At 37.7% G+C, this 25,201-nt stretch overlaps 1 protein-coding gene across 1 annotated transcript in view; it reads right to left on the reverse strand.

Annotated features, from left to right (window-relative positions):
* Window positions 1–18,296: 18,296 nt before the first annotated feature.
* LOC125264264 (glutamate receptor ionotropic, NMDA 2C-like) overlaps window positions 18,297–25,201 on the reverse strand; it is a 38,047-nt gene continuing 31,142 nt past the window's right edge. The window contains exons 7-11 of the mRNA XM_048183482.1: window positions 24,355–24,584; window positions 21,986–22,146; window positions 21,699–21,886; window positions 21,389–21,621; window positions 18,297–20,520 (exon numbers count right to left, since the gene is read on the reverse strand). Of these exons, the coding sequence (XP_048039439.1) occupies window positions 18,931–20,520; window positions 21,389–21,621; window positions 21,699–21,886; window positions 21,986–22,146; window positions 24,355–24,584 (2,402 nt within the window). The 3' untranslated portion in view covers window positions 18,297–18,930. The remainder of the gene's footprint in view (window positions 20,521–21,388; window positions 21,622–21,698; window positions 21,887–21,985; window positions 22,147–24,354; window positions 24,585–25,201) is intronic.

Raw genomic sequence — 25,201 nt, forward strand, 5'->3', positions numbered from 1 at the left:
TCATTTGCAAACATTAAACTGTTGGTTACTTTAAAACTAACGTTCATCACAGGGATTTGTGAATATTTGATCAGTTAAAGCCACAATATGTAAATGTTTGCCGCTAGAGGTCACTTATTCAAAACAAATGCGCAGCTTGATGACGCCTTGATTTCGCAGAATCATGGGAGGTGTTGTCTTCACGTCTACAGCCGGTGGAAAAGAATTGGGACGGGACTCAGGCAGAAATCATGTTCATGGATGAGATTATTAACGTTACTGTAAGCAGAGGTAAAACATAAAACATGGTACTCACGGTAAATCAAGAAAACAAGATTCAAACAAAAAGATTTACAGTGTTGAGCTATATAACAATGATTAGTTTTCTGTCAATTAATGTATCCAAACAGTTCCCCATCTGTCTAATAAAATACATAATATACTAAGGCGTCTTTGATGTTTCCATGGTTTCTACAAAATAAAACCGGATAATGATGGGTAATGGTAATGATGGTAATGATGTTATTGATAGGCGACGCACAGACACGGTCCGTGTCCTGCATGGTTAAAATTGCTTATTTCTGTGGATTTAAGCATTCTTGGAAACATTTGGGATAATGTCACAAGTCAACAAAATATATAACATTGTTCTAGTGGTTTTTGGATATTTTAATCTAAAAATCCTACATATTGTGCCTTTAACTGGTTGCATATGTCAGATTTATTGCATGACTCTGGCAGAGAAAAGCTGTTGCTATCAAACATTATTTACTTAATCAACTGAGTCAATGTAATGGTGAAGGGATAGATCAAATGGGACAACTGATGGAAGGTTTGAGAAAAAATTACATGCTCCCTTTGTAGTATTTTTAAAATACAAAAATACAGTAGTTTGCTGTATTTTGTAGTTTATTTTGATACACTTAAAATTAAGATATTTGTTATTTTATTTATAGGCTATGTCAATGCTTTTGTATGGAAACTTTTAAGGGTGATGGAAAAAAATATATCAGATCTGAGTAAAAATTATATGTCAGTGTATATTTGTGTTCTCTTGCAAATGTTTTGTGTTCCTCTGAGAAACTTTGCGTTTGCTCACAAAATGTTTCCTTTCTGCAAAATTTCTCAGGGGAGCACAAAAGTTTGGTGAGCGAATACAAAGTTTCTCGGGGGAAAACAAAACTTTTGTGAGAGAATGCAAAAGTTTTGAAATATATTCTTTCCTCCCATCTCATATTTTTTCCACCACCATATCCCTTTTGGGGCTCCATACTTTTGTGTTCTCTTGCAAATGTTTTTGGTTCCCCCAAGAAACTTTGCATTTGCTCGCAAAATGTTTGTGTTCTCCCGAGACACTTTGCATTCACTCAAGAAACTTCCGAGTTCTTTGTGAGCGTACTCTAAGTTTCTTTGTATATCTTTTCCTCCCATGTCATATTTTTCCTTCACCATGTCCCTTTAGGAGCTCCGAAGTGCAGCAGGTATTTGTTTTCTGTATTTTTTTTATTTATTATTAAATTCATTACACTTGAATAATTTAAAAGTTGTAAATTAAGCAAAAAAAAAAAAAAATGTATGAGCATTTAAACAATCTGGCCTCATTTTTTCTCTGCTATAATAATTAGAGGGAGACATAATGGATGGAACGTGTATGAATGGCGGGGTGTTACTCACTTAATCACTGACTTCTTAAATGTGGGGAATTCTTAAATAACAAGTGTACCTTACCAGAAACTGAGTGAAAATCAGAAGTAGAATTTGAGTAACAGGTCATTATTGCTGTGCAGTACATGTTTGTGTTTCCATACTTGTGAATATATTGGATAAAATATTAAACTCACAGTTTTTGAAAAAACACATTTGTTAATTTTCACAGTTAACACTCTGAGGTCTGAGGGTATCGCCGGCGATACCACCGTGGTTTTTTTCTTATCAGTGTGAAAGAGACTCAAAATACTCCGTCAATGTTGCACATACAATTAAGAGTTATACACCATTTTAATCTGTGGAATATCTTCTTTCATTTGTGTACACTCAGAGTAAAAACAAAATGTTGTGCTTTTTGTAAAATAAAGAAAACTAACATGATGCGTGATTTCTCGTCTCCCTCTGAACCAACTCCAATCTGATAGTTCTCAGAAAATGAACTGTAACTTAGTGAATACTAATGACAAAAAAATTACACTTATGTCTAAAAAAACGTTAAGATGTCAGGTTTTAAATCATGTAAGTCAAATCGGAACGCTGGGATAAATTTTGAATTATTGCTTTATTAATTTGAATCAATTTCTATTAAAAAAACCTGAAGGAATATTTAAGATGCTTCTTTTTAAAATTATTTCAATATTTCTTTTGGAGAAATTGGTTTAATTGTTTGTTTGTTTGTTTGTTTTCTTCCATAGGGTTTTTCATCTTGTCTTTGTAATATATTTTAAAGGAATAGTGCACCCAAAAATCTACCAAATATTTAAAGGCTTAGTTCACCCAAAAATGAAAATTCTGAAAATGTATTACTCACCCTCATGTCGTTCCACACCCGACCTTCCTAAATCTTCGGAACACAAATTAAGATATTTTATTGAAATCTGATGGCTCCGTGAGGCCTACATAGGGAGCAATGACATTTCCTCTCTCAAGATCCATAAAGGTACTAAAAACATATTTAAATCAGCTCATGTGAGTACAGTGGTTCAATTTTAATAATATATTTTTTGGAGCACCAAAAAAACAAAATAACGACTTATTTAGTGATGGCTGATTTCAAAACACTGCTTCATGAAGCATCGGAGCACAAATGAATCAGCGTATCGAATCATGATTCGGATCAACGATGTCACAAGACTACTACTATATTTATGGTTCTCTGTAATGTTGATCCTATTATATTCCTTAAAGAGCCCCTATTATCCTTTTTCAAATATTACTTTTCACACATATGAGGCACATCTGACCAATCAGAGCAGAGGAGACCAGTCACAACAGACTGGGCCATATGACCAATCAGAACAGAGTAGACCAAAAAAGTAAAAAAAGAAAAAGAAAAAAAAGGTGCTGCATAACTGGAATAACCCTAATGAAAAACTCAATTTTACCAAACAAAGGTTAATGAAAATGTCATGACATGGAATGAAAAATTAATCAGGAAACGGAAGATAACATTCTTCTCGGTGGCGACCTTGAAACAGCCTTTCTTAATGAGAGATCTTGGTAATGATCACACCAGGGGCGTGTGTGTCAATTGGAATAAAATGGGAACAGAAAGCTGAAGGGAGGAGGATTTGTGTCGTTGGTTCTCCTCAGCCCACCCCAGTCCATCAGTAGATACACATGTCCACCCACATGTATGTATGTAAATGTACTTACGTGTAAACGGTCTGCCATGCTCAAGAGATTAAGCCCAATGGCCCGGAGCAGCTGGACGTCCGCCTGGCGTTAGGCTCCATCACATGACCTGAAACAGTTGGTGGCCTCTGCATTAGGCATCAGTGCCAAATAAAGACATTAGAGTTTCCTGTAACACTCATCTAATGGTTTCCAGGAACCCACCCTATGATGCTTTCAACTCGGAGAGCGTGGACTTCAGAGATGATAACAGTGGGCAGTAATTAGATTTCATGCTTATGCTATGCAAATGGTGATCAATCAATGCTGACATCAGCAGGAATCTTCAGAAGAAGCTCCATATAGACATTAGTCAGAGTAGACGCCATGTTTAATTTGTCATGGATGAAAACTAGGCTGTGACGGATAAAACTATAGTCTTGTTGAATATTGTCATCATTGAAACCATTTAAAAAACAACAATTTGATGAGATCTAGGACCTCAAAACATTACAACTATTTTTTCACGTCAGATTAGTTCACCCAAAAATTGATACATTGATGCACCAGATCTGCACAATATATGCACAAATTACTTAGATTTCAGTTTGTTCTTCACAAATGTACATGAGGCATATATTTTTATGGTGCTTTTATGGCACTTCTTGTACTTTTTCAACAGCCCCCTGCAGTCACTACCATTCTTAAAAATAAAGTTTCCATATTGGCATCAATTGTTCAGTGAAGAACCTTTAAGGTCCGTGTACGTTTTGATAGTTTGTTTTCCAATTTGAAATGAAATACGCAGAAACGAGAAAACGGTCGTTTCCCGTTTTTTCGTTTGTTAAAAAAAACGGAAAAACGAGATTTTGACTCCATTTTCTTTTTTTTCGGGTCAAGGATAGAAAACGGAAACACGACTTCAAAACTCGTTTTTCACATGTGGGCGGTCATTACACGCCCCTTTCAGCCGATTGGTCTATCAAATCTGAGCCAATGACGTCATCTTCAGTTCGTTCAACAAAATAATAGTCCTCAGTAGATGTCATCAATCGGCTTTCTTCTGTTCAACCTAACGCGTATTTCACAGAAATATGTTTGCACAGATAAAAAAAAGTTAAAAAAACCTACAGTAAATTTAATTAAGTCTGTTTTTAAGCTGTCATTGTGTTTTTAAAATGTAAAATGTAAATGCCTCTACATCTGTTACCAAGCGCATGACATCCTTTGGGCTACTACCACCGATCAATAGGCTATACATAATGATAGACTATTCTCTATTATAGATCAGTGGATACTGCACTCATTTTTTTTTTTCTTATTTTAATGTTTTGTTTACATTTTATACATTTAAATTCAATCATTTAGCAGACGCATTCCTTGCAGTAGACTATGCAGTCATATTAGAAAGTAGGCACTAGGTGGCAACACCTAATAACGTTATCACCATCGGGGGGCTTTTTAGTTTTCCTTAGCTTATAAATGGCCATACAGATTTTATCTCTTAAATTAAACACTTTTATGAACACAGTGAACATTATTATATGTCACAGTTTTCTTGCTATCCTCACTTTTTCTGTCTTTCCTTCGCTTTTGAATGAATTAGCTATAACATTTTACTTTCAATTTCGATTTAACGGCTATTGGCGATTCTGCGTCAATTGCTTTAGTGGACAACAGCAAAACAAAAACTCTCGTATATTAAACATAGAACTTTTATTATCTTTGTAATTATTTTATTATCTTTTATCATGTTTGTAATTATTTTATTTTGTAGCCTAAATATTCGTGGCTTAAACAGCGGGAAAATTTACTGTATGCAGTTCTGTGGATGTTTTGAAAAACTTAAACTAAACGAAAATTATTGTTGCTTTGTCAATATAATTTCTGTTTTTCCCCCCTGACTTTCAACTGATGCGATCATCGTTTCATTAACCGACAAGATTATATTAAATTAGAATTAAACGAAATTTGATAAATGTCTGTGAATCATTAAAAAATCCCAGGGGTTTAGTTTTAGCCTACATGAACAAATAGCAGAATAAACAACAGAACATGAGGATTCATCATCATCACGCACCTGCTGCGCTTCTGTGAACGGAGAACAAAGGATTCAATTATATAAAAGGAATAAATAGCCTATGTCTATGCGCGAAATTTATTTCACTTAAGTAATTAACATATTACCAAAATGAAAGGGGGAAAAAATGCGACAATATGAGTGTCGTTCATTTTTGAGAAGTTCATAGAAAGGAAACCGAGACGGCAGAACATTTCTTTGTTTATTTTACGAGCAATGTTTTGTTTTTATTGTGAGTGTACAAAAATAATAGGCCTATTTAACCCTTCACAGATTCGAATGGTGTTACATATATTTGACCATAAATGTCTGAGTATTTTAAGTTGTTTCCGCTTTTAGGATAAGAAAATTCAAGTGAACGCGTCAGCGCCTCACGCGCAACATCAGTTTTAGTAACTTGACATCACAGCCTGTTAACTGTCAAAATAACATAGCCAGGCTACATTCAACCAAATATATAAAAAGTTATACTGCTCATTTTAAGTAGTCTGTGTAGGCTACAATAAAAGCGTTTAAATAATAAATAGTGAATCGTGAATATTGAAACATTTGGATTTGTGTCAAATTAGAGAGGTAGTTATAACGCCGGATTCTGTTTCAATTCAGCTTTAAATTAATTCGTTTTGGCTTAACATTTATATATTATTTTTGTCATAACTAAAATAGCTATGTAGCTGTAATTTTGATCTTTAATGTTTGATCTTTACATATTCCCTCAATCTTTTAACCAAAGGGTTATTAACATTAGCCTATATTCAGCAGGCAATGTTAGGCTATATAAAATAAATAAATAAAGAGAGATGAGCTATTGTTCGTTTTTCAAAATTGCTTACACTACTTATTTATTGTGATTTATTCTATTTATTCCAATTTCAAATTGGAAAACAAACTATCAAAACGTACACAGACCCTTTAACATCAATGCAACCTTTCCATTGCACAAAAGGTTCTTTATAGCAGATTATTGGTCCGTGTACGTTTTGATAGTTTGTTTTCCAATTTGAAATGAAATACGCAGAAACGAGAAAAAGGTCGTTTTCCGTTTTTTCGTTTGTTAAAAAAAACGGAAAAACGAGATTTTGACTCGATTTTCGTTTTTTCGGGTCACGGATAGAAAACAGAAACACGACTTCAAAACTCGTTTTCCACATGTGGGCGGTCATACACGCCCCTTTCAGCCGATTGGTCAATCAAATCTGAGCCAGTGACGTCGTCTCCAGTTCGTTCAACAAAATAACAGTCCTCTGCCGCTATATCAGTAGATGTCATAAATCGGCTTTCTTCTGTGCAACCTAACGCGTATTTCACAGAATATTTATTTCAGAAATGTTAATCAGCACACAGACTGTTGTAATGCATAGTGAAACTGCACTACCCACACAGAGGAGCGGATGAAAAGCGCAGATTAAAAAAAAAAAAAAAACTACAGTTTTTATTTTATTCTATTTTGAATAAATAGATTAAATCACAATAAATACGTAGTGTAAGAAATTTTTAAAAACGAACAATAGCTCATCTCTATTTATTTATTTTATTTAGCCTAACATTGCCTGCTGAATATAGGCTAATGTTAATAACCCTTTGGTTAAAAGATTGAGGGAATATCTAAAGATCAAACATTAAAGATCAAAATTACAGCTACATAGCTATTTTAGTTATGACAAAAATAATATATAAATGTTAAGCCAAAACGAATTAGTTTAAAACTGAACTGAAACAGAAACCGGCGTTCTCTCTAATTTGACACAAATCCAAATGTTTCAATATTCACGATTTGGAGGCTAAACTATATTTATTATTTAAACGCTTTTATTGTAGCCTACACAGACTACTTAAAATGAGCAGTATAACTTTTTACATATTTGGTTGAATGTATGTTATTTTGACAGTTACAGGCTGTGATGTCAAGTTACTAAAACTGATGCTGTGTGTGAGTGAGGCGCCGACGCGTTCACTGGAATTTTCTTATAAAAGCGGAAACAACTTAAAATACTCAGACATTTATGGTCAATGTAACACCATTCGAATCTGTGAATGGTTAAATAGGCCTATTATTTTTGTACACTCACAATAAAAACAAAACATTGCTCGTAAAATAAACAAAAAGTTTCCTTTCTGTGAACTTCTCAAAAATGAACCGACACTCATATTGTCGCATTTTTTCCCCTTTCATTTTGGTAATATGTTAATTACTTAAGTGAAATACATTTCGTGCATAGACATATGCTATTTATTCCTTTTATATAATTTAATCATTTTTTTTTCGTTCACAGAAGCGCGGCAGGTGCGTGATGATGATGAATCCTCATGTTCTGTTGTTTTTTCTGCTATTTGTTCATAGGCTAAAACTAAACCCCTGGGATTTTTTTAATGATTCACAGACATTTATCAAATTTCGTTTAATTCTAATTTAATATAATCTTGTCGGTTAATGAAACGATGATCGCATCAGTTGAAAGTCAGGGGGGGAAAACAGAAATTATATTGACAAGGCAACAATAATTTTCGTTTAGTTTAAGTTTTTCAAAACATCCACAGAACTGCATACAGTAAGTTTTCCCGCTGTTTAAGCCACGAATATTTACAAAATAAAATAGGATGATAAAAGATAATAAAATAATTACAAAGATAATAAAAGTTCTATGTTTAATATACGAGAGTTTTTGTTTTGCTGTTGTCCACTAAAGCAATTGACGCAGAATCGCCAATAGCCGTTAAATCGAAATTGAAAGTAAAATGTTCAGGGCCATTTATAGCTAATTCATTCAAAAGCGAAGGAAAGACAGAAAAAGTGAGGATAGCAAGTAAACTGTGACATATGATAATGTTCACTGTGTTCATAAAAGTGTTTAATTTAAGAGATAAAATCTGCATGGCCATTTATAAGCTAAGGAAAACTAAAAAGCCCCCCGATGGTGATACCGTTATTAGGTGTTGCCACCTAGTGGATAGCCTATTTTCTAATATGACTGCATAGTCTACTGCAAGGAAAGCGTCTGCTAAATGATTGAATTTAAATGTATAAAATATAAACAAAACATTAAAATAAGAAAAAAAATGAGTGCAGTAGCCACTGATCTATAATAGAGAATAGTCTATCATTATAGTCTATTGATCGGCGGTAGTAGCCAAAGGATGTCATGCGCTTGGTAACAGATGTAGAGGCATTTACATTTTACATTTTAAAAACACAATGACAGCTTAAAAACAGACTTAATTAAATTTACTGTAGGTTTTTTAAACTTTTTTTATCTGTGCAAACTATTTCTGTGAAATACGCGTTAGGTTGCACAGAAGAAAGCCGATTTATGACATCTACTGATATAGCGACAGAGGACTGTTATTTTGTTGAACGAACTGAAGATGACGTCACTGGCTCAGATTTGATTGACCAATCGGCTGAAAGGGGCGTGTAATGACCGCCCACGTGTGGAAAACGAGTTTTGAAGTCGTGTTTCTGTTTTCTATCCGTGACCCGAAAAAACGAAAATCGAGTCAAAATCTCGTTTCTCCGTTTTTTTTTAACAAACGAAAAAACGGGAAACGACCGTTTTCTCGTTTCTGCGTATTTCATTTCAAATTGGAAAACAAACTATCAAAACGTACACGGACCATTATTAAAATGTTCTTTATAAAACGGATAGTTCCGGCCCTTGATTCTGATTGGCTGAACCGCGTTCGAAGCCGTTGTAAAATTCCCGAAAACACTGCATTACACACCTGCGCCACTGAATGTGTATGTTGCTGCATCTGTATTAGCAACCACTCTTAGCAACGTAAACATATGTTTGTTCTCAATTGATTTTGTTCATTGAAGCTGCAGAAGAGTATTGTGAGAGAGAGATATCGAGTGACCGAGTGTATTACCTGCATTCAGATTTAGCATTTTCCTTTATATTCATAATAAAAAATCCATTTGAATGTCCGCTGCAATATCTTGTCCTTTTAACATTTAATGGGTTTTCCTGTGCCCTGCTGACACTGACAGCTCTAATCAAAGCATTTGTCAGTTGCGTCTTGTTCCGTGTTCATAACAAGTTTCAATATAAAAGTCTTTGCGACTGAGTGACATGCAAATCTTTGCCGCCATCTAATGGCATAATAAATGTAACTTCTGTTGCTGTTCATGGTCAGGGACTATTTTTTCCAGTGGAAGGAAGCCTTTTAGTGATTTTACTTCATGAAAGTTGCATTGATACATATTTTCTGGCTTTAATATTTGTATTGTGTGGTAACCGTTTTATAAAAGCAATAAGCCCCATGAATTTATAACAACTAAGGGGTGTTGTCGTGCCTAAAACCCTCTTAGCTGTTATAAATTCACTGTAAACCATGGCTTCATGGGGCTTATTGCTTTATTACACTAAGAAAAAAAAATTTTTTTTGTAAGAATTGTAAAGTCACTGAAAGATTCTTTGGGAAAAATAAAACAGTTCTTCTATGGCATCACTGCGAGAGAAAAAAAAAACAAAAAAACCTTTCATTGTATAGCCTATAACGAGCAGTGTCAACATTCAGCTAACCATCTCCTTTTGTGTCCCACAGATGAAAGAAAGTCACACAGGGTTGGAATGACATGATAATGAATTATGACATAATTCTCTTTTTTTTTTGAGTGAACTGTTCCCTTAAATAATATGTCTACTCTGACTATGGCCTATAAATGTACCCTCTGTAGTTCATAAGCAGCTGTACCCTCATAGAGGTGTAGTGGTGATGCTCTGGTTAAAGGTCTGGGCTGAAGTTCAAACCCTGGAAGACATGATATAAATTAGTACCAGTGTGTTGCCAAGAAATATTCATGCTCTATTTGCATGAGAAATGAAGAGGACATATTTGGATATATTAGAAACACTCCTTTGCAGCTCACTGTCTCCAATGATGTCTCTGATTTATTGCGAGTTAGGGAAGTCAACTGATTTAATAATCTAATCGATTTAATTACGTGACATGCCGAATAATTAATCTTAATTAATCACATATCAATATTTGCTGAGAAAACCTCCAAAATGAATATAATTCAAAGAGATGACAGTTTGCACCCTGACTGCAGAATTTACAAGAATATGCTTTTCATTTAGGGCATTTTCTGCTGAGGTGTTACTTTTTTATTTATTTTTGTTGTTGTTGTTAGTTTTAGTTTGAGATGTGGATTTTTTGAGTCGAACCTCCTCAGTTGGCTGAGCATTTGCCGTTTATTTAATGCATTTTTTGTACTGTATAAATAAATACATTGAATGCATTAAATTGGCAGCCGTATTGTGATTACATGTGTACACAAGCTTTTTTCCCATTACAGTTCTAATCTTTGTTTTCTTCACTTTGTGTTTGTCTGCTGGACTTGTCCTCTTTCTCTCTCAAGCCTCAAGCCATTTCTCTCTCTTTCCTCACACACTCCTCCTCTACTGATAGGATTCGGAGAGCTATTCTCAAGGTGACTCTTAACATCTGGGAAAATTTATGGAGTGTGAGGTAATTTATTCAGGGCGAGGATGTGCAGGGAATGCTGCTTCATAGCTGCTCTCTGTATGAAGAATGTCAATTATTGTGTGTGAGTGTGTAGCTATTGGCATAAAGAAGTATCATGAAATTAACATGTGATGAGATGACAGAAGATCACTAGGGCGCCTCTCAAATTCAATACATCAGAATGAGTGCTTCAAAATGCTGCATGGGTTAATTAATGGAACTGTTGGTAACTGACAGCGTGCCACTTCATTGGAGCGCAGAGATGCCAGTTTGCCCAGACATAGAAGCAAAGCACTGTCCCCAAAGATATATAAATCTAATCAATGGATGTTATGACTCACTCTGGTATAAATTGAACACTGTGATAATGGCCTTCGCTGAAAGAGAGGAACAGAACCATAAAAGTGCTGTTTTGATTCCAATTCCAGATTTTTTAATTCAATTTTAAATTGATTCCAAGAGTCATTTATCTTAAATAAACAGTGCAATTTAAAGTATCTTACACTGTTTTGATTGATAGTGTGTCAAGATATTGTTTGCTGTTGTCCTTTAAATTATTTCATTTTAGTATTCTAAATTAGTTAGGCGTTTTGTTTCTGTGATTTTGAATGACTTTGTCAGTGTATGATTGAAAGAATCACTCATAATACTCAAAAAGATGCTCACTAGTCACCACCTACTGGCATAATGATGTAACTCTTTGAAAGAGTCACAAAATTATTCATTAGCCACTTTTCCACTGAAAGTACCTGGAACAATTTGTCCCAGGAACTTTTTTCCCAGGAAAAAATTCGCTGAAATTTCGAGATGGTCCTCATTGCAGAACACAAGATCCAGGGGGCGAGGTTGGATCTAGATCCAACTCCTCCCACTTTACATATCCCTAAACCTATCTGTCTCTGCCCCCTGGATCTAAACCTACCCATCTCCACCCCCTAGATCTAGATCCAACTCCTCCCACTTTACATATCCCTAAACCTATCTGTCTCTGCCCCCTGGATCTAAACCTACCCATCTCCACCCCCTAGATCTAGATCCAACTCCTCCCACTTTACATATCCCTAAACCTATCTGTCTCTGCCCCCTGGATCTAAACCTACCCATCTCCACCCCCTAGATCTAGATCCAACTCCTCCCACTTTACATATCCCTTAACCTACCCGTCTCCGCCCCCTGGATCTCGTATGTTCTGCAGTGAGGGGCTACTGGAAATTTCCGCTGAATTTCGTCCTCCGCATATAAGCTTAATAAAGCTTGAACCTTGTTGTCGGTCCATCAGCCATAATTTTTAAACTCTATTGTTGATTCGAATAGTATGTGGAGTCAATCAATCAAAATGCTGCTTGAACTCAACCAATCAGCATGTTTGCCCAAGTCCCATCCCTGAAAGTTCCTGAACTTTGAAAAAGTACTACCTCGTGAGCAGGGACTTTCTGATGGGGAAATTTTTACCTGGAACTTCATCTAGACGTTCATTAAGACCCTAATTCCTGCGGTTGGAACACACCGAGTACCACCACAAAGAACTAGTTTCTTGGGAAAGTTCATGTGGTGGAAATGCGGCTATTGTGTGAATCAGAGCAAGTTGTTTTGGTGAACTGAATGAAAAGATTTGAGTCAATGGCATGAAACCAATTCCTTTGTAAGGCTGTAGGATGTGTAGTTAGTTCTTAAATAGTTATTTCACCCAAAAATGAAAATTTTGTCATAAATTACTCACTCACCCTCATGTCGTACCAAACCCGTAAGACCTTTGTTCATCTTCAGAATTCATCTTTTAAATGAAATCTAAGAGATTTCTGTCCCTCCATTGACGTTGTTATGTGAATGGAGATTAATATTTTGTAAATTAAGCGGTCAATTATGAAAAAAATTGACTGTTCTGAAGTTAAACCACTGGAGTCACATGGATTACTTTATGTCTTTACTAACTTTCTGGAGCTTGAAAGTGGTAGTTGCATAGGCTGTCAATGGAGGGACAGGAAGCTCTCAGATTTCATTTAAAGGTCCCGTTCTTCGTGATCCCATGTTTCAAACTTTAGTTAGTGTGTAATGTTGTTGTTAGAGTATAAATAAAATCTGTAAAATTTTAAAGCTCAAAGTTCAATGCCAAGCGAGATATTTTATTTAACAGAAGTCGCCTACATCGAACGGCCAGTTTGGACTACATCCCTCTACTTCCTTCTTTAATGACGTCACTAAAACAGTTTTTTGACTAACCTCCGCCCACAGGAATACACAAGAGTTGCGTTTGTAGAGTGTGTTTGTCGCCATGTCGTCGAAACGCTGTTATTTTCATCCCGCAGTCCAATCACCGGGTCTGATTCCGGCTCAAATTGATAGGGTAAAATTAAAGACATGTTTACAATAACACTGAGCGCGTGCATCTCCACGTTATGGTAAGAGGCGTGACCTTTCCGGGCAAGGAGCGCTAAGCTGCTGTCGAATCACAACACAGGAACCGCTGGCACAATCAGAACTCGTTACGTATTTCTGAAGGAGGGACTTCATAGAACAAGGAAGTCATCAGCCCGTTTTTATGACAGTGGAAACAGCGGTATACAGATAAGTAAATTATGTGAAAAATACTGTGTTTTTTACACGCGAAACATGAACACATGTTATATTGCACACTATAAACACAATCACAGCTTCAAAAAACCACGAAAAACGGGACCTTTAAAAGATCTTCATTTATCATCTGAAGATGAACAAAAGTCTTACGGGTTTGGAACAACATGAGGGTAATTAATGACAGAATTTTCATTTTTGGGTGAATTAACCATTTAAGTGATTAATTTTGGGATCGACTCCCTGAGTTCAGAATACAATATTCTAGCAACCTGCTAAATGACAGAGGCTGTGTAAAATAATTCATCAAAATTATTTGCCAACGAAGGATTAGTTTTGTTAAGGATAAAGAAGACGATGATAGTTGATAGAGGATAATAATTTTTGAGAACTGTCCTGCATAAGCTGAAACTAAACAGTGAGATTGGGACCCTGATTTGCTTTGCTAGTGGGTTAACTGAATTACACGAATGCATTGTATACATAGCCCATATGAGATTAAATACATAAAAGAACATAAAAAACAAAAAAAAGTAAGCTACTGTACCTGGTTGCCTTAAAATTGAGTTCATTGAAATTAAAATGTTTAGTAAATACAATGAAGCCGATTGGATTAATCAACAGAAACTAAAGATATGCTATCTGAAACACATTAATTATTTAAGTTGATTTGACAAAAGAAAAAAATGTGATAAATCATGAAAATAATTTTTTACAGTGTAGCATAATATTACAACATCTGGGAAAAATTATGCAAACGTAAGAGGCTAGTGTGCTTAAGTCATGTTGTTAAGCTCTTGTCGTAACAAAGTGCTAAAACATGGACAATGAGTAACTAAAGCATGAAGAATTCATAACAAGTTACATTTTTAATGTTTAAATTAATATATAAAATGTTTAAATATTTTGCACTCTAAAATGATATTTCATTAACTGAATTAAAATAAAAAATGGTGTAAAAAATGAACTTTGCTCAGATCTGGCATTGTGACTTGCATGTAGGCCGAGCATCATTCAGATTTTCTTCAGAAAAATTACAAATCTAGTTATCATGCTGTAAGCTATTTGATCCATTATCCAAGCAGCTCATCTCTAACCACCCATGAGAGTCCATTTGAGTGACCAGCAGAGAGGGACCTCCCGATGGGAGCCAGACCCATCTGCACGCCCATAAAATAATGGATGATGAAGATCAGATGCCATCATGGTCCGCAATCTGCCGCTGCCCCGCTCATGCATTCACACCGGCTTATACTGCCCATGTGCCTCCTAACTCATGGTGCACACTGATGAGCTCCCCAAGATGTCATGGCATCTGCCCACAAAATCGAGGCTCATGCCAATGCACACGGAAAGGGCAGTGCTTATAGTTTGCAGCCGGGTCTGTTAGAACCTGGGTGAATGCCAACCAGATTGTTGATGAGGTCTTTGCTATCTGCATTAATGTGATAAAGTGTCTGGCTCATATCTGCTTGTGTTTTAGAGACAGTATTGATGTTTTTGTTTTTGTTTTAAATCTTAGATCCAATACCCTATATTATAGTAGCAAAATAAAAAGAGACAGTCACGACTCACCAGAGTTTGGTTCAGAAACATCAAAGACTATAAAGACGGTTCACTCCTATTAGTTATGAATGGGAGAAACTGCAACTCGCAATATGGCGGAATATGTCACGTCTTCTAAGTAAAAGAGTGAATCGCTGATTGATCAAGTCATTGCGTCACTGCTGTTAGAAGCTCCGGTTCCCATAGAAACCTGAGACTCTCGCTTAGGATTGCACATGCGCATTGGCTTGTCTAGCCTGAAAAATAAGCTTTTTTATGCCATTGAAGCATAACAAACAACATTTATGGGACAGTTCGTGTCAGATTTTGTTGCTGATTCGAAATATGTAATTTAATTGTGAGTTAACCAAGCAGTTTTTGAGATTTCAGGATTCCCCCATTCAAATAGATAGGACTTAGCTGCCCGGATAGATAGCTGATACAAATAGATAGCTGCCCGGAGGCATTGCAAATATGGCCGCCGAGTGAACAGACTTTCCTTGAAAGGGACTTTGAAAATTCCTTGACTGCATTATCGCTGCAAATTGCTGTTGCTGTTTGTTGGATTTCCAATGAAAGTTTCAGATTTTTTAACCTTTAATACATGGGTGCTTTTTATTATTTATTTATTTATTGCAGTTATCCACTCTTACAATTCCAAACTCTCCATTTATTTCACTATAGAACAGAATTCATTGATCACAGCGGTAATGACATTGTATGATCTGCCATGTCAACAGTCCCACCTTTCTTATTAGATACAATTAAATAAGACTTCTTGAAACCATTATTCATCTCAGTGCAGTTATGAAAAATGATAGCTCATATTGGCTTAAAAATTGATTGCCCGAAGAACTGATCTGTCATCAAGCTTTGATAAATCTTAGCTGTGAAGGGCTTTCGGTATTGATGTTTTTGTTTCCTTCAGAAGACATCGTTGAAACCCTATCCTTCTGCTTTTCAGCCACACCCATTTCCCTCTGAAACCAAGCCCATTTGAGGTGCTGCACAGGACCTGATGAAATAGATCCATCCATCACGTCCTAGTTATCATCGTATGTTTCTCTCTCACTCATGTACATTCATGAGCCTCAAAGTCATCTAACTAGTTTCTGCCAATGTCCGATTATTCAAGTTGCGGCTCATACTAACACCATCATAGATCAGAGTGTGGAGATGAGAGGATAAGCCTCAGATTGTTTCTCCGTGCTTTTGAGATGAGACAATAAATCTTGTGATTGGGAAGTTGGCGGATAAAGTTGTTCTGATAACAATGACCGGGGAAATGAATTGCACACATTCACAGACCAAATCTCCCTAATGAAAAGCTTCTTCTGTCAGCAGCTTTGAATGACACTGTTACATGTGCTTTCTCTCTCTCTCTCTAGTCTCCACCATCCCACCACAACCCTGAAAGGAGAGTTCAAGGTTTCATTCTTCATTCAAGAGCTTGATCCTCATGGTCACTTTTCCATCTTGTTCCATCTCAAGGGTACTAAATGAAGGTGGGTGGATACTATAGGTCGATATCGTGTCCCTGCTGATTGGCTCACTGCCCAGATGCACATCATCCTAAGTTGGTGTGATTAAACATACTATTCCCCAGGGTCAATCAGCCCATTCGTCTAACCGTTATTATACTGACCTTTGCACTTTAAAGGGAGAGCGCTGGAGCCCTTCCAGTCCTCCTGGGGCCCTCAGGAAGGGCTAAGACCACAACGGTGCTCAACAGGAAAGATGAATGTTAGCAACCCACGTCACATCTTAAAGACATAGGAAGGTGAGAGGGATTAAACTGTTCTCAGAGAGCATGCAGCTGCCACGCTGAGTCAGCATTTGACCTACTCGCCATGCAGCAACTTCACCACAGGCTGCTGCAAAACAGGAGGTCAGCAAATAAAAGGCCGCTGTTTAAAATCATACCGAGTTCGTGTATGCCTTTTTAATGCAGTCTACGCATTCCCTGAACTGATATACAGCAGAATCTGTAGATGTAATGGTTTTTCCATTTGGCAAGTATGAATAGTAATGCATTTGCCACGATATAGAGTGAATCAAGAGTGAAATTGTATTCATGAAACATTCTTCCTCCTAGGTCATATATAATCTTGGCATACATTTATGTGGTTATATATGCAGGGAACATTTTGTAGACACTGGTTGTCTAGACTCTATATTCCCAAGAACTTTAGGTGAGCAAGAAAATTAAGTGAAAGTGTCTATAATCTTGTTCACCAGCTACTGGATTAACAGTTAAAGGTGCAATAGGTGATTCTCTATGGAAACAGTTTTTGTTATACTGGTTGAAAGCCTCCTTGTATCCTGATAGCAATCACTATGTTAAAATGGTCTAAATGTGTTTTATAAATATATATCATCTGTGGAAGGCGTAGGACCATAAAATGTTCATCCAATCTTTATATTCAGTCCGAATGAAATAATATAATGTCCTACCTGCCTGTCAACGTATGTTTTTACATACCCTCATGCACCCTAGTTGCACAGACACCATACGTCATCAGCGCGTTTCATGCTATGCAGAATTTATGTAGACAGACGTCAGTCATGGAGCACCACAGACAAAAAGCATTCACCTTTTACAGTTCCTCCAAAACAACGAGCTTATGCTGCGTTCACATCATAACCACCATATATAGATATGGCAACCCGTGACGTTCTAACCGGAGCTGTTCAGTCAGACTCTGAATTATGTGTTTCCATGTCAACAGTATCAACACCGAAATGAATCTGCAGCAGTCAGGTATCAGCTCTCTAAATTGTTTACGTTCATTATTATTGTAAGTTATGTGCTTTGAGACATGAGGTAGTTTAATGCCGTCTCTTTGCCGAGAGCAGCTGTGTGTGTGCGCCTTCATGTGTTTTGGAGGAGGTGTGGCTTTGGACGGCGATTTGCAGGGAGGGTGGGATCTAATGCTTTCAATGCTAGCAGGCTAACGATAGCATTTCGCAGATCACCTACTGCGCCTTTAATTACAGTACGAAATGCATGGGATTTCATAAAGTTGTACATTTCGAAACTAGTTCTTATTTTAAAGGGTTCATTCTTTGGGAGGATCTGTAAAAGCATGCCACACACTTAAGCACTGGGGGCATTAATCTTTCTTTGTTCTTCTAGAAATCATTTTCAAATTTCCAAAATAAATCCTCATTACGTCACAGTCAATAGGACAGCACCTTATGTTGGTAACACAAGGCCTTTTGGGAGGTTGCCTCTGCAAGAAGGTGTCTAATGACTTGAACATGCAACTGTTTGATGAATCGTTTCCACTCTACTTTGTTTTTTCTTTTGCAAAAGACACAAAGACAATAGTCCTTTTCAGTTGGCCCTCAGGCCATCCCATCATTTATTAAACAGTGAAATAGCTGTGGAACTACAGAAGGCAAATCAATTCTTCACCATTCTTAAAATCAGATCTGAATTACATCAGTGGAGTGACAAAATTTGACAATGAATGGCTTTCTCAAACACCTGGGTTTAGAAAATTCTTGGAAGACATTTTTGTGTGGCTATGTTATAAAATTCTCCATTGGTTCTCCAGATTTAAAATGGCTAAATGCCCTGACAAATAAAAACCAGAATTTCAATTCAAACCCTTTTGGTTTTAAAGCTGCCTTAAAACATGCTACATCCAATTGTTTGCAGAGAATGAGTGTAACTGGTGTAATGGCATTTTAAAAACAGTTTAAATAACAATCAATAGAGTATAGATTAAGAACAGTTCATTATTATTTTAACTCTTATTTTTTAAAGTATACTGAAAGACGTCTCCACAGTAATCACTTGTACATTCCCCCATCCCATCCCTGCTGTCTTAGGGTTTTATTGCACTGAGATTACCACCTCTAGTCCACCTAACTTTTTTGCTTGACTTCATTTAGCAGTTCCCAGCATGTTACCCTCACTGTTTGGGGGAAACTGTCTCTGGAGATCTCTTAAAAGGTCTTCAAACCTCTGACTCCAGACTAGATACCCTACCCCAGGGCCGTGGGGCATAGGGACTGTGTACGTTCCGTGCCACTAGAACCTGCCTGCGGTCCCTGCGTACGGAAGAGAACGGCACAGTGTGCAACGACTCCTCGTTTGAGCGCCCGGCCCCCTCGTAGCTTCCAATAGCAGTGTTCTGGTACAATACAGGTCTGCTGCCTAACCGGGGCACCAAGGCGGCATTATCCGGGCAATGGTTGACACATGGAAACAGGTGGCACATGTCTTTGGAATTCTCATGAAAGTGAGTGGATCCCTGTGGTAGAGGACACCGGTACACCGGCAGGTCTGTGTAAGAGTTCAGGTACGTTGAGTAATGTCCATGCACTAGTGTGGAAGAGGAGCGCCGCAGGGCTGCTGTATTCTGTAGAATCGCCTCCCGGTACGAAGGAAGGCGGATGGACTTTGAGTACTTGAGCTTCTGCTGCTTGTACGGGTAGGAGCCCATGTGGGCTGGGTCCAGATAGGCTGGCTCCACAGCCATGTTGTAGCGAAGGTTGTTACCAGCGCTGCCATACATCTTCGAAGGCTTGGGATTGGTCACGACCACTCGAGGGAACAGATCAGGCATGTTGATGCAGCTGGTAGAAGATGCAGAGGTGGAGGGCTTCTCATCCAGCTGCCGGATCCTGTCACCACCCCACGTGGCCCTGAGAAAAGAGGCGCGACGGTTCATTTTATCTTTCCCCAGAAGAGGAACGTCATCCATCTCTGGTTCTAGATACAACTTGGTACAGGAGTTGCAGCTAGAGCTGGGTCTCTGGAAGTGGCTTCTCATGCAGGGTGTGGTATGAGAATGGTTTTCCACGAGGTGGTTGCTTTTAAGCTCAGACAGACAGGACTGGGGAACATCATAGTCGCCCCTCCGTCGAGTTTCTGGAGATGTTGCTACGTAGCTGTGGGACCTCTTTTTGCGACCCAGACCAGCCATGTATTGTGTATGGCTTCCTGAAGGTTCTTGGTGTTCCACAAAGATGTCCGGTACCTGAAAGTCACGGTAAGAGACGTAGCGAGAGGTAGGATGGTGACAGGACTGGTCGACGTACACGTGGGGTTTCGGGGCTGTAGGAGGAGGTGGGTCTCTGATGGCAATATGGGGACTACTGAGGCTAGATATGGGAAGCGTTCTTTCGTAGATGTGGTGGTGGCTGGTGCGTGCGGGAAGAGTGTAGCGCAGTGAGGTAGGCCTTGTTCCCACATGAGGCTTCTCCAGCAAGTGCTGAGTGGTGCTGTCCACGTTTTGAGGGTATGGTGAGTGGTTGTCCGTAACGCTGGCGATGCAGGGCAGGCGACTATGGCTGAAGTCCGTTCCTATGAGGCAGGTAGGAAGACTAGGTCTGGCTGACTCTGGATCACGTCGACTCCAGTTCTCTATGGTCTTTGTGGCATTGTCCAGGGAGTTTTCAACTCTTGCAGATGAGACAATGTCCTTAGCAGTTTGGAGCATCTTCAGCATGTTGGCCTGAGTGTAACTGGTGGTGACATCTGGGTTCTGCATGTTCCCTTTACGGTCCGTGTCTTCCACACCATTGAAGCAGCTGTAGATTCCCTATGGGGAAGAAATAAGGAAAATTGAGACTGGCATTTTGGAGTGCATTCACCTAAACAGTTCTTTGTGTCATAGCAAACATAATTATTACAGTTTTCACCTCATAATATCATCTTCTTAAAAACTATCAATTGTGTATTGTCTTAAAACACTGAATAAAAAAAGTACAGTCCTAATGAATGCCAAAGGTCTGACAAAATCAAGTTGCCATAATTTTGTTGCAATGACCTATATGAATTAAAGTCATAAATTACTCACTTTTACCACATCAAAATTCTACTAGCTGATTTTACATGTGGTAATTACCTTAAGAACTGTTAGTGACTGATAAGATTCTCTGTTTATCAGTATTATAGTTATCTCTGAAAGTCGCTGTAATTAGCCAACAGAAAAGTAGCTGCCTATGCATTTGAAATATTCCACCTTTAAATGAGGTCTTCAAGTTTGTTAAGCTTGGGAATGTTCTTAAGAAGTTATGCCATAACCATAAGGCCCTCATTTAATTTTAACAGCTTTTTCCTTGACTTTTGGTGCTCATTCACAGCCTGGAGTTCCCCTGAAAATCAATTTCACCACAAGTATGTTTCTATAGTCTCTGTTAAGGTACGTTTAACCTTTCTTTGTGCAATTCTCATTTTAACCATGTTCTTGTTGACACAGGTGCCAATTTATCTTTCTGACTGTTGGTGCCCACACTCCATACACTCCATACTATATTTTGCTAAATGCATTTTCTTGAAAGTTGCTTTGGTATAAAATAGAAAAACTAAAATGCCAATGATTGCAAATGCCCCATTTTGAATTATTTACTTTGCATTATGCACCATATAGTAGACTATATGCGTAAGAATGATCACATAAAATTTACCCTGCTAATAGCCAGCAAGAAGTCCAAACGCTCAGACTTGTGGACAGAATGCCGTAGCTTCCAGTACAGTAGATGTTCCCATGCAAAGACCAGCAGACTGAGACCCATAGCCACTAGAAGCATGTAAAACACTCCGGCCATGTTGTCAATGTCGAGCTTAGAGCTCATCACCTCTTTCTTCTCGTTACGACAGATACCAGTGAGCCACACTGTCTGCAGCTTCTGAGTGTCACCTGCGATAATACATAATACATTTCGGTCAGACATTTGAAGCAGAGCTCCTCTGGCTAATGTAAATTTCTGAGGTTACCGTCAGCAAGGAACTGGAGAAGAGCGAGGTCTATGGGGCGCTTCCAGCGAGATTCTTTCTGAAGGGCGATGCCGTAGCCTGTCGTAGCAAAAACCTTCCCGCTACCGATGGTCACCAATTTACATCCTTCGTCTTTACCCGCCATGTAGTTAAGCACAGCTGCATCATATATGAAGGCATCCAGCTTCCTGTTAGCAGTAAAGAAGTGATGCACGTTAGCTGAAAAGATAATACCCTGGGGGCGGATTTGTTTCAGAGATTCAGGTGACAAATGACAGTAAACACACCCAGTTTTGAGGCTGTTGAGAGCATCCTCCACACCTTTTTGGTTGTACTTAACCATGTGGGAATGCATTTCGGGATAATTGCTCCTTATGTTTCTTTCTGTGCTGCCATTGGGCACAGTCCCAAACCGGAATGGAGGATATTGGTCTTGTGGTTTCTGGAACTGAAAGTTAGCATTTCAACAAGTTAGTATGTTTAAATTGAACTTTAGGAACAAAGTACAGTACAAGTGGTAAAAATACATCCCTGGATGAGTTACTTGGTTAAGGATTAGTGCATTTTAATAGATTCCAGCACCGTTAGATATGCCAGTAATAACTTTTGGCTGGGAAAGCTGTGCTGCTGGAAAGTGTGATTGATTTTTCTTTAAGCTGGATTTTTGCATGGGAATTTATTCTAGGTTCAGCCTTCGTCTTCACCCGCATCCAAGGATTCTCACGATTCTGTATCTGCAAATGCCACATTAAATACAATCTAAATCCAAGTGAGAATATGACTGAAATTAATCCTCAGGAAGAAAGCTGGAAAAAATGGCTGCAGTGATAACACTCGGACCAAAGCCACTGGGTCTCAACCCCCAAGTGCTTCTCAGTCAGTTAATTCTCATGCTCTGTTCAAATTCTAACATTTAAACCTCAGATTGTCCTCACAAAGATGAGGAATTATCTCAGCTGCCTGACCAAACATCCGAAGAATTTCAATATTACTTTTCCCTTGCTAAATTTCTCCTCATTTAGTTTTTACGTGATTCCGGCCATGTTCATTAAGTGCCGTTAATGTAATATCAAATAAATGTAATATAGCCACTAAGACAGACTTCAGGACTCAAGGCATGAATAATTGTGCTGTAATGTAGGTAACCTTGCTATTGTCAATGAAGGAGAACAGTCTCTAAGGAACAGGCGGATGTGATTGTATTCTGGCTGAGAGCATGTGACAGACTCCAGTGCCAGCGAATGCGTCATTTTAAGTGTGTTTGCTGTCGTCTGAGGGAAGACAGAATAAGTGTTGTCTTTCATCTGTACAATGGCCCTGACCACATCAAAAGTTTACTGCTAACTAAGAAAAAAAATGGCATAGAGCAGAAATTTCTTTTAAGGATTTATGAATCTACACTTGTTTTGACATAACTGTTGTGCATTAAAGGGTTATTTCACCCAAAATTTAAACAAAAAGTAATACATTTTCCTCATGTCTTTCCAAACTCTTAAGACTTTCGTTCATCTTTGAAACACAAATGAAGATATTTTAAATGAAATCTGAGAGATTACTGACCCTCCACTGACAGTCTATGTACTGTAACTACCACTTTGTTGCTTCAAAAAGTTCATAAAGAGATCATAAAAACTAATCCATATGAATTGAGTGATTTAGCCCAAATTTTCTGAAGAGACACGATCGCTTTATATGATGAGATTGAATTTAAGCTTATATTCACATATGAACTTTGCAGTGTTCACTCTCTAAACAGCTATGTTCACTCTCTCCCTTTCTCTTATTCTAATAAAAGTATTATTTTAATATAATAATATAAAATGATTATTATTAAAATAAGTCAACAATGTAGTATATAAATAAAAAAATGTTGCTGCAAATACAACCGTACTAAACTGCAGCTATCAAAGTTTGCGCAGTTTGAAAGCAACAGCCTGATCTGTGCGTGATATTCTTGCCCTCTGGCTATTTTGCCCTTCAGGCATTTTGTTCTTTGTGTGATGCCTCCCAGGCACACTCCTGAATCTGAATTTATACCAAAACATCTTGCTGTCAGTGTCTAAATCCCTGGTAGTCAACTCCTGTGGCTCTTTAATGACAGTGTTGTGGCTTAAAGTCTCACTTTGTCTTCAAAATTGCTCTTTAACTGTTTCCATCTAAAGCTTGTCAGTTCTAATCGCTTTCAGTATCATTGAAAATCACTTCACCTTGATGTGTCCCTACACAACCAATTAGAACACAGTATCACAGTTATTTAGCTAGCATAACTAAACTTAAACTAAACTTAATTACCATGCAATTAATACATAAATTTCAAAATCCTTACAACTCAACAGAATCCTTGATTATTTTAACCAGCCATCAGTACTCCTGAACACAGTAACCAGTTCACAGTAAATGCTTAGCAACACTTACACCTCTGCATTACTTTGTCATGTTGCCAGCATTTAAAATAGTTTTTATGTTTCAAATTGTCCATAAACGTCTTATTAAAATAACATAAATTAGTGATTAGTACTCTAATCACATTATTTCATAATGAAAGGGTACATATCCCTATATATTATCAGCGCAAATCCCTCTTTTAGTTCCACAGAGTGACGACTTTAAACTCTAGAATGGCCTTTTTGCTAAGAGAGATGCTGGCAGCTCTTACCTTCTTGTCACTCAGTCCAGAAACGGTGTCAATGTACTGCTCCTGGATCATGAAGGCTGCCAGGTTGGCCGTGTAGCTGGCCAGGAAGATCACGGCAAAGAAGGCCCACACCAGCACCATGATCTTACTGGTGGTGCCTTTGGGGTTTTCAATGGGCACTGAGTTGTTGAAGACGATCCCCCACAGCAGCCAGACTGACTTCCCGATGGTGAATGTTGGCCCACCTGGATCTGAGATACACAATATAAAGCTTCTTCAGGGTTTTTGCCATCATTCTTGAGTGTAGAGTTGATGATGGGATAAATTTAGAAATATTTTCGAAAGTTTTTATATATATAAAGTGAAAATAGCAGTATTTTCTTTGCACTAAGTGTAAATAGTTGATGCTAGTATCAAGTATTTGCACCTCAGTGTATTATAGTACATTATAAAACAGTATGCAATAACAACACATTCAGTGTATATGATTATTTTTATTAAAATCATAAATTAATGTCGCTTTATTGTGAAATTACTTGTCCCTGTCCCTAAAGCCCTTCCCTACACCTACCCAATAAACACTTTATTCCCACTATTAAACACCTGTTTGGCACTTTATTTCCACTTTTCGAACATTTTCTTCATTTTTATTCAAAATAAACGCTTCTCCGAGCTGATATATGATGGAAAAAGTAGGGATGCATGATATATTGGCCACCATATCGGTATCGGCTGATATATGTTCATTTTTAATGTTATCGTTATCGGCCTGATAAGAAAATTTGGCCGATATATATTAAAGCCGATAAATGATGGATTATTTCCTTCAGCTGAGACATTTCGGATGTGCACTGTTCGCCGTGATGTT

Source organism: Megalobrama amblycephala, linkage group LG1, assembly GCF_018812025.1.
Source record: "Megalobrama amblycephala isolate DHTTF-2021 linkage group LG1, ASM1881202v1, whole genome shotgun sequence".
NCBI lineage: Eukaryota > Metazoa > Chordata > Actinopteri > Cypriniformes > Xenocyprididae > Megalobrama > Megalobrama amblycephala.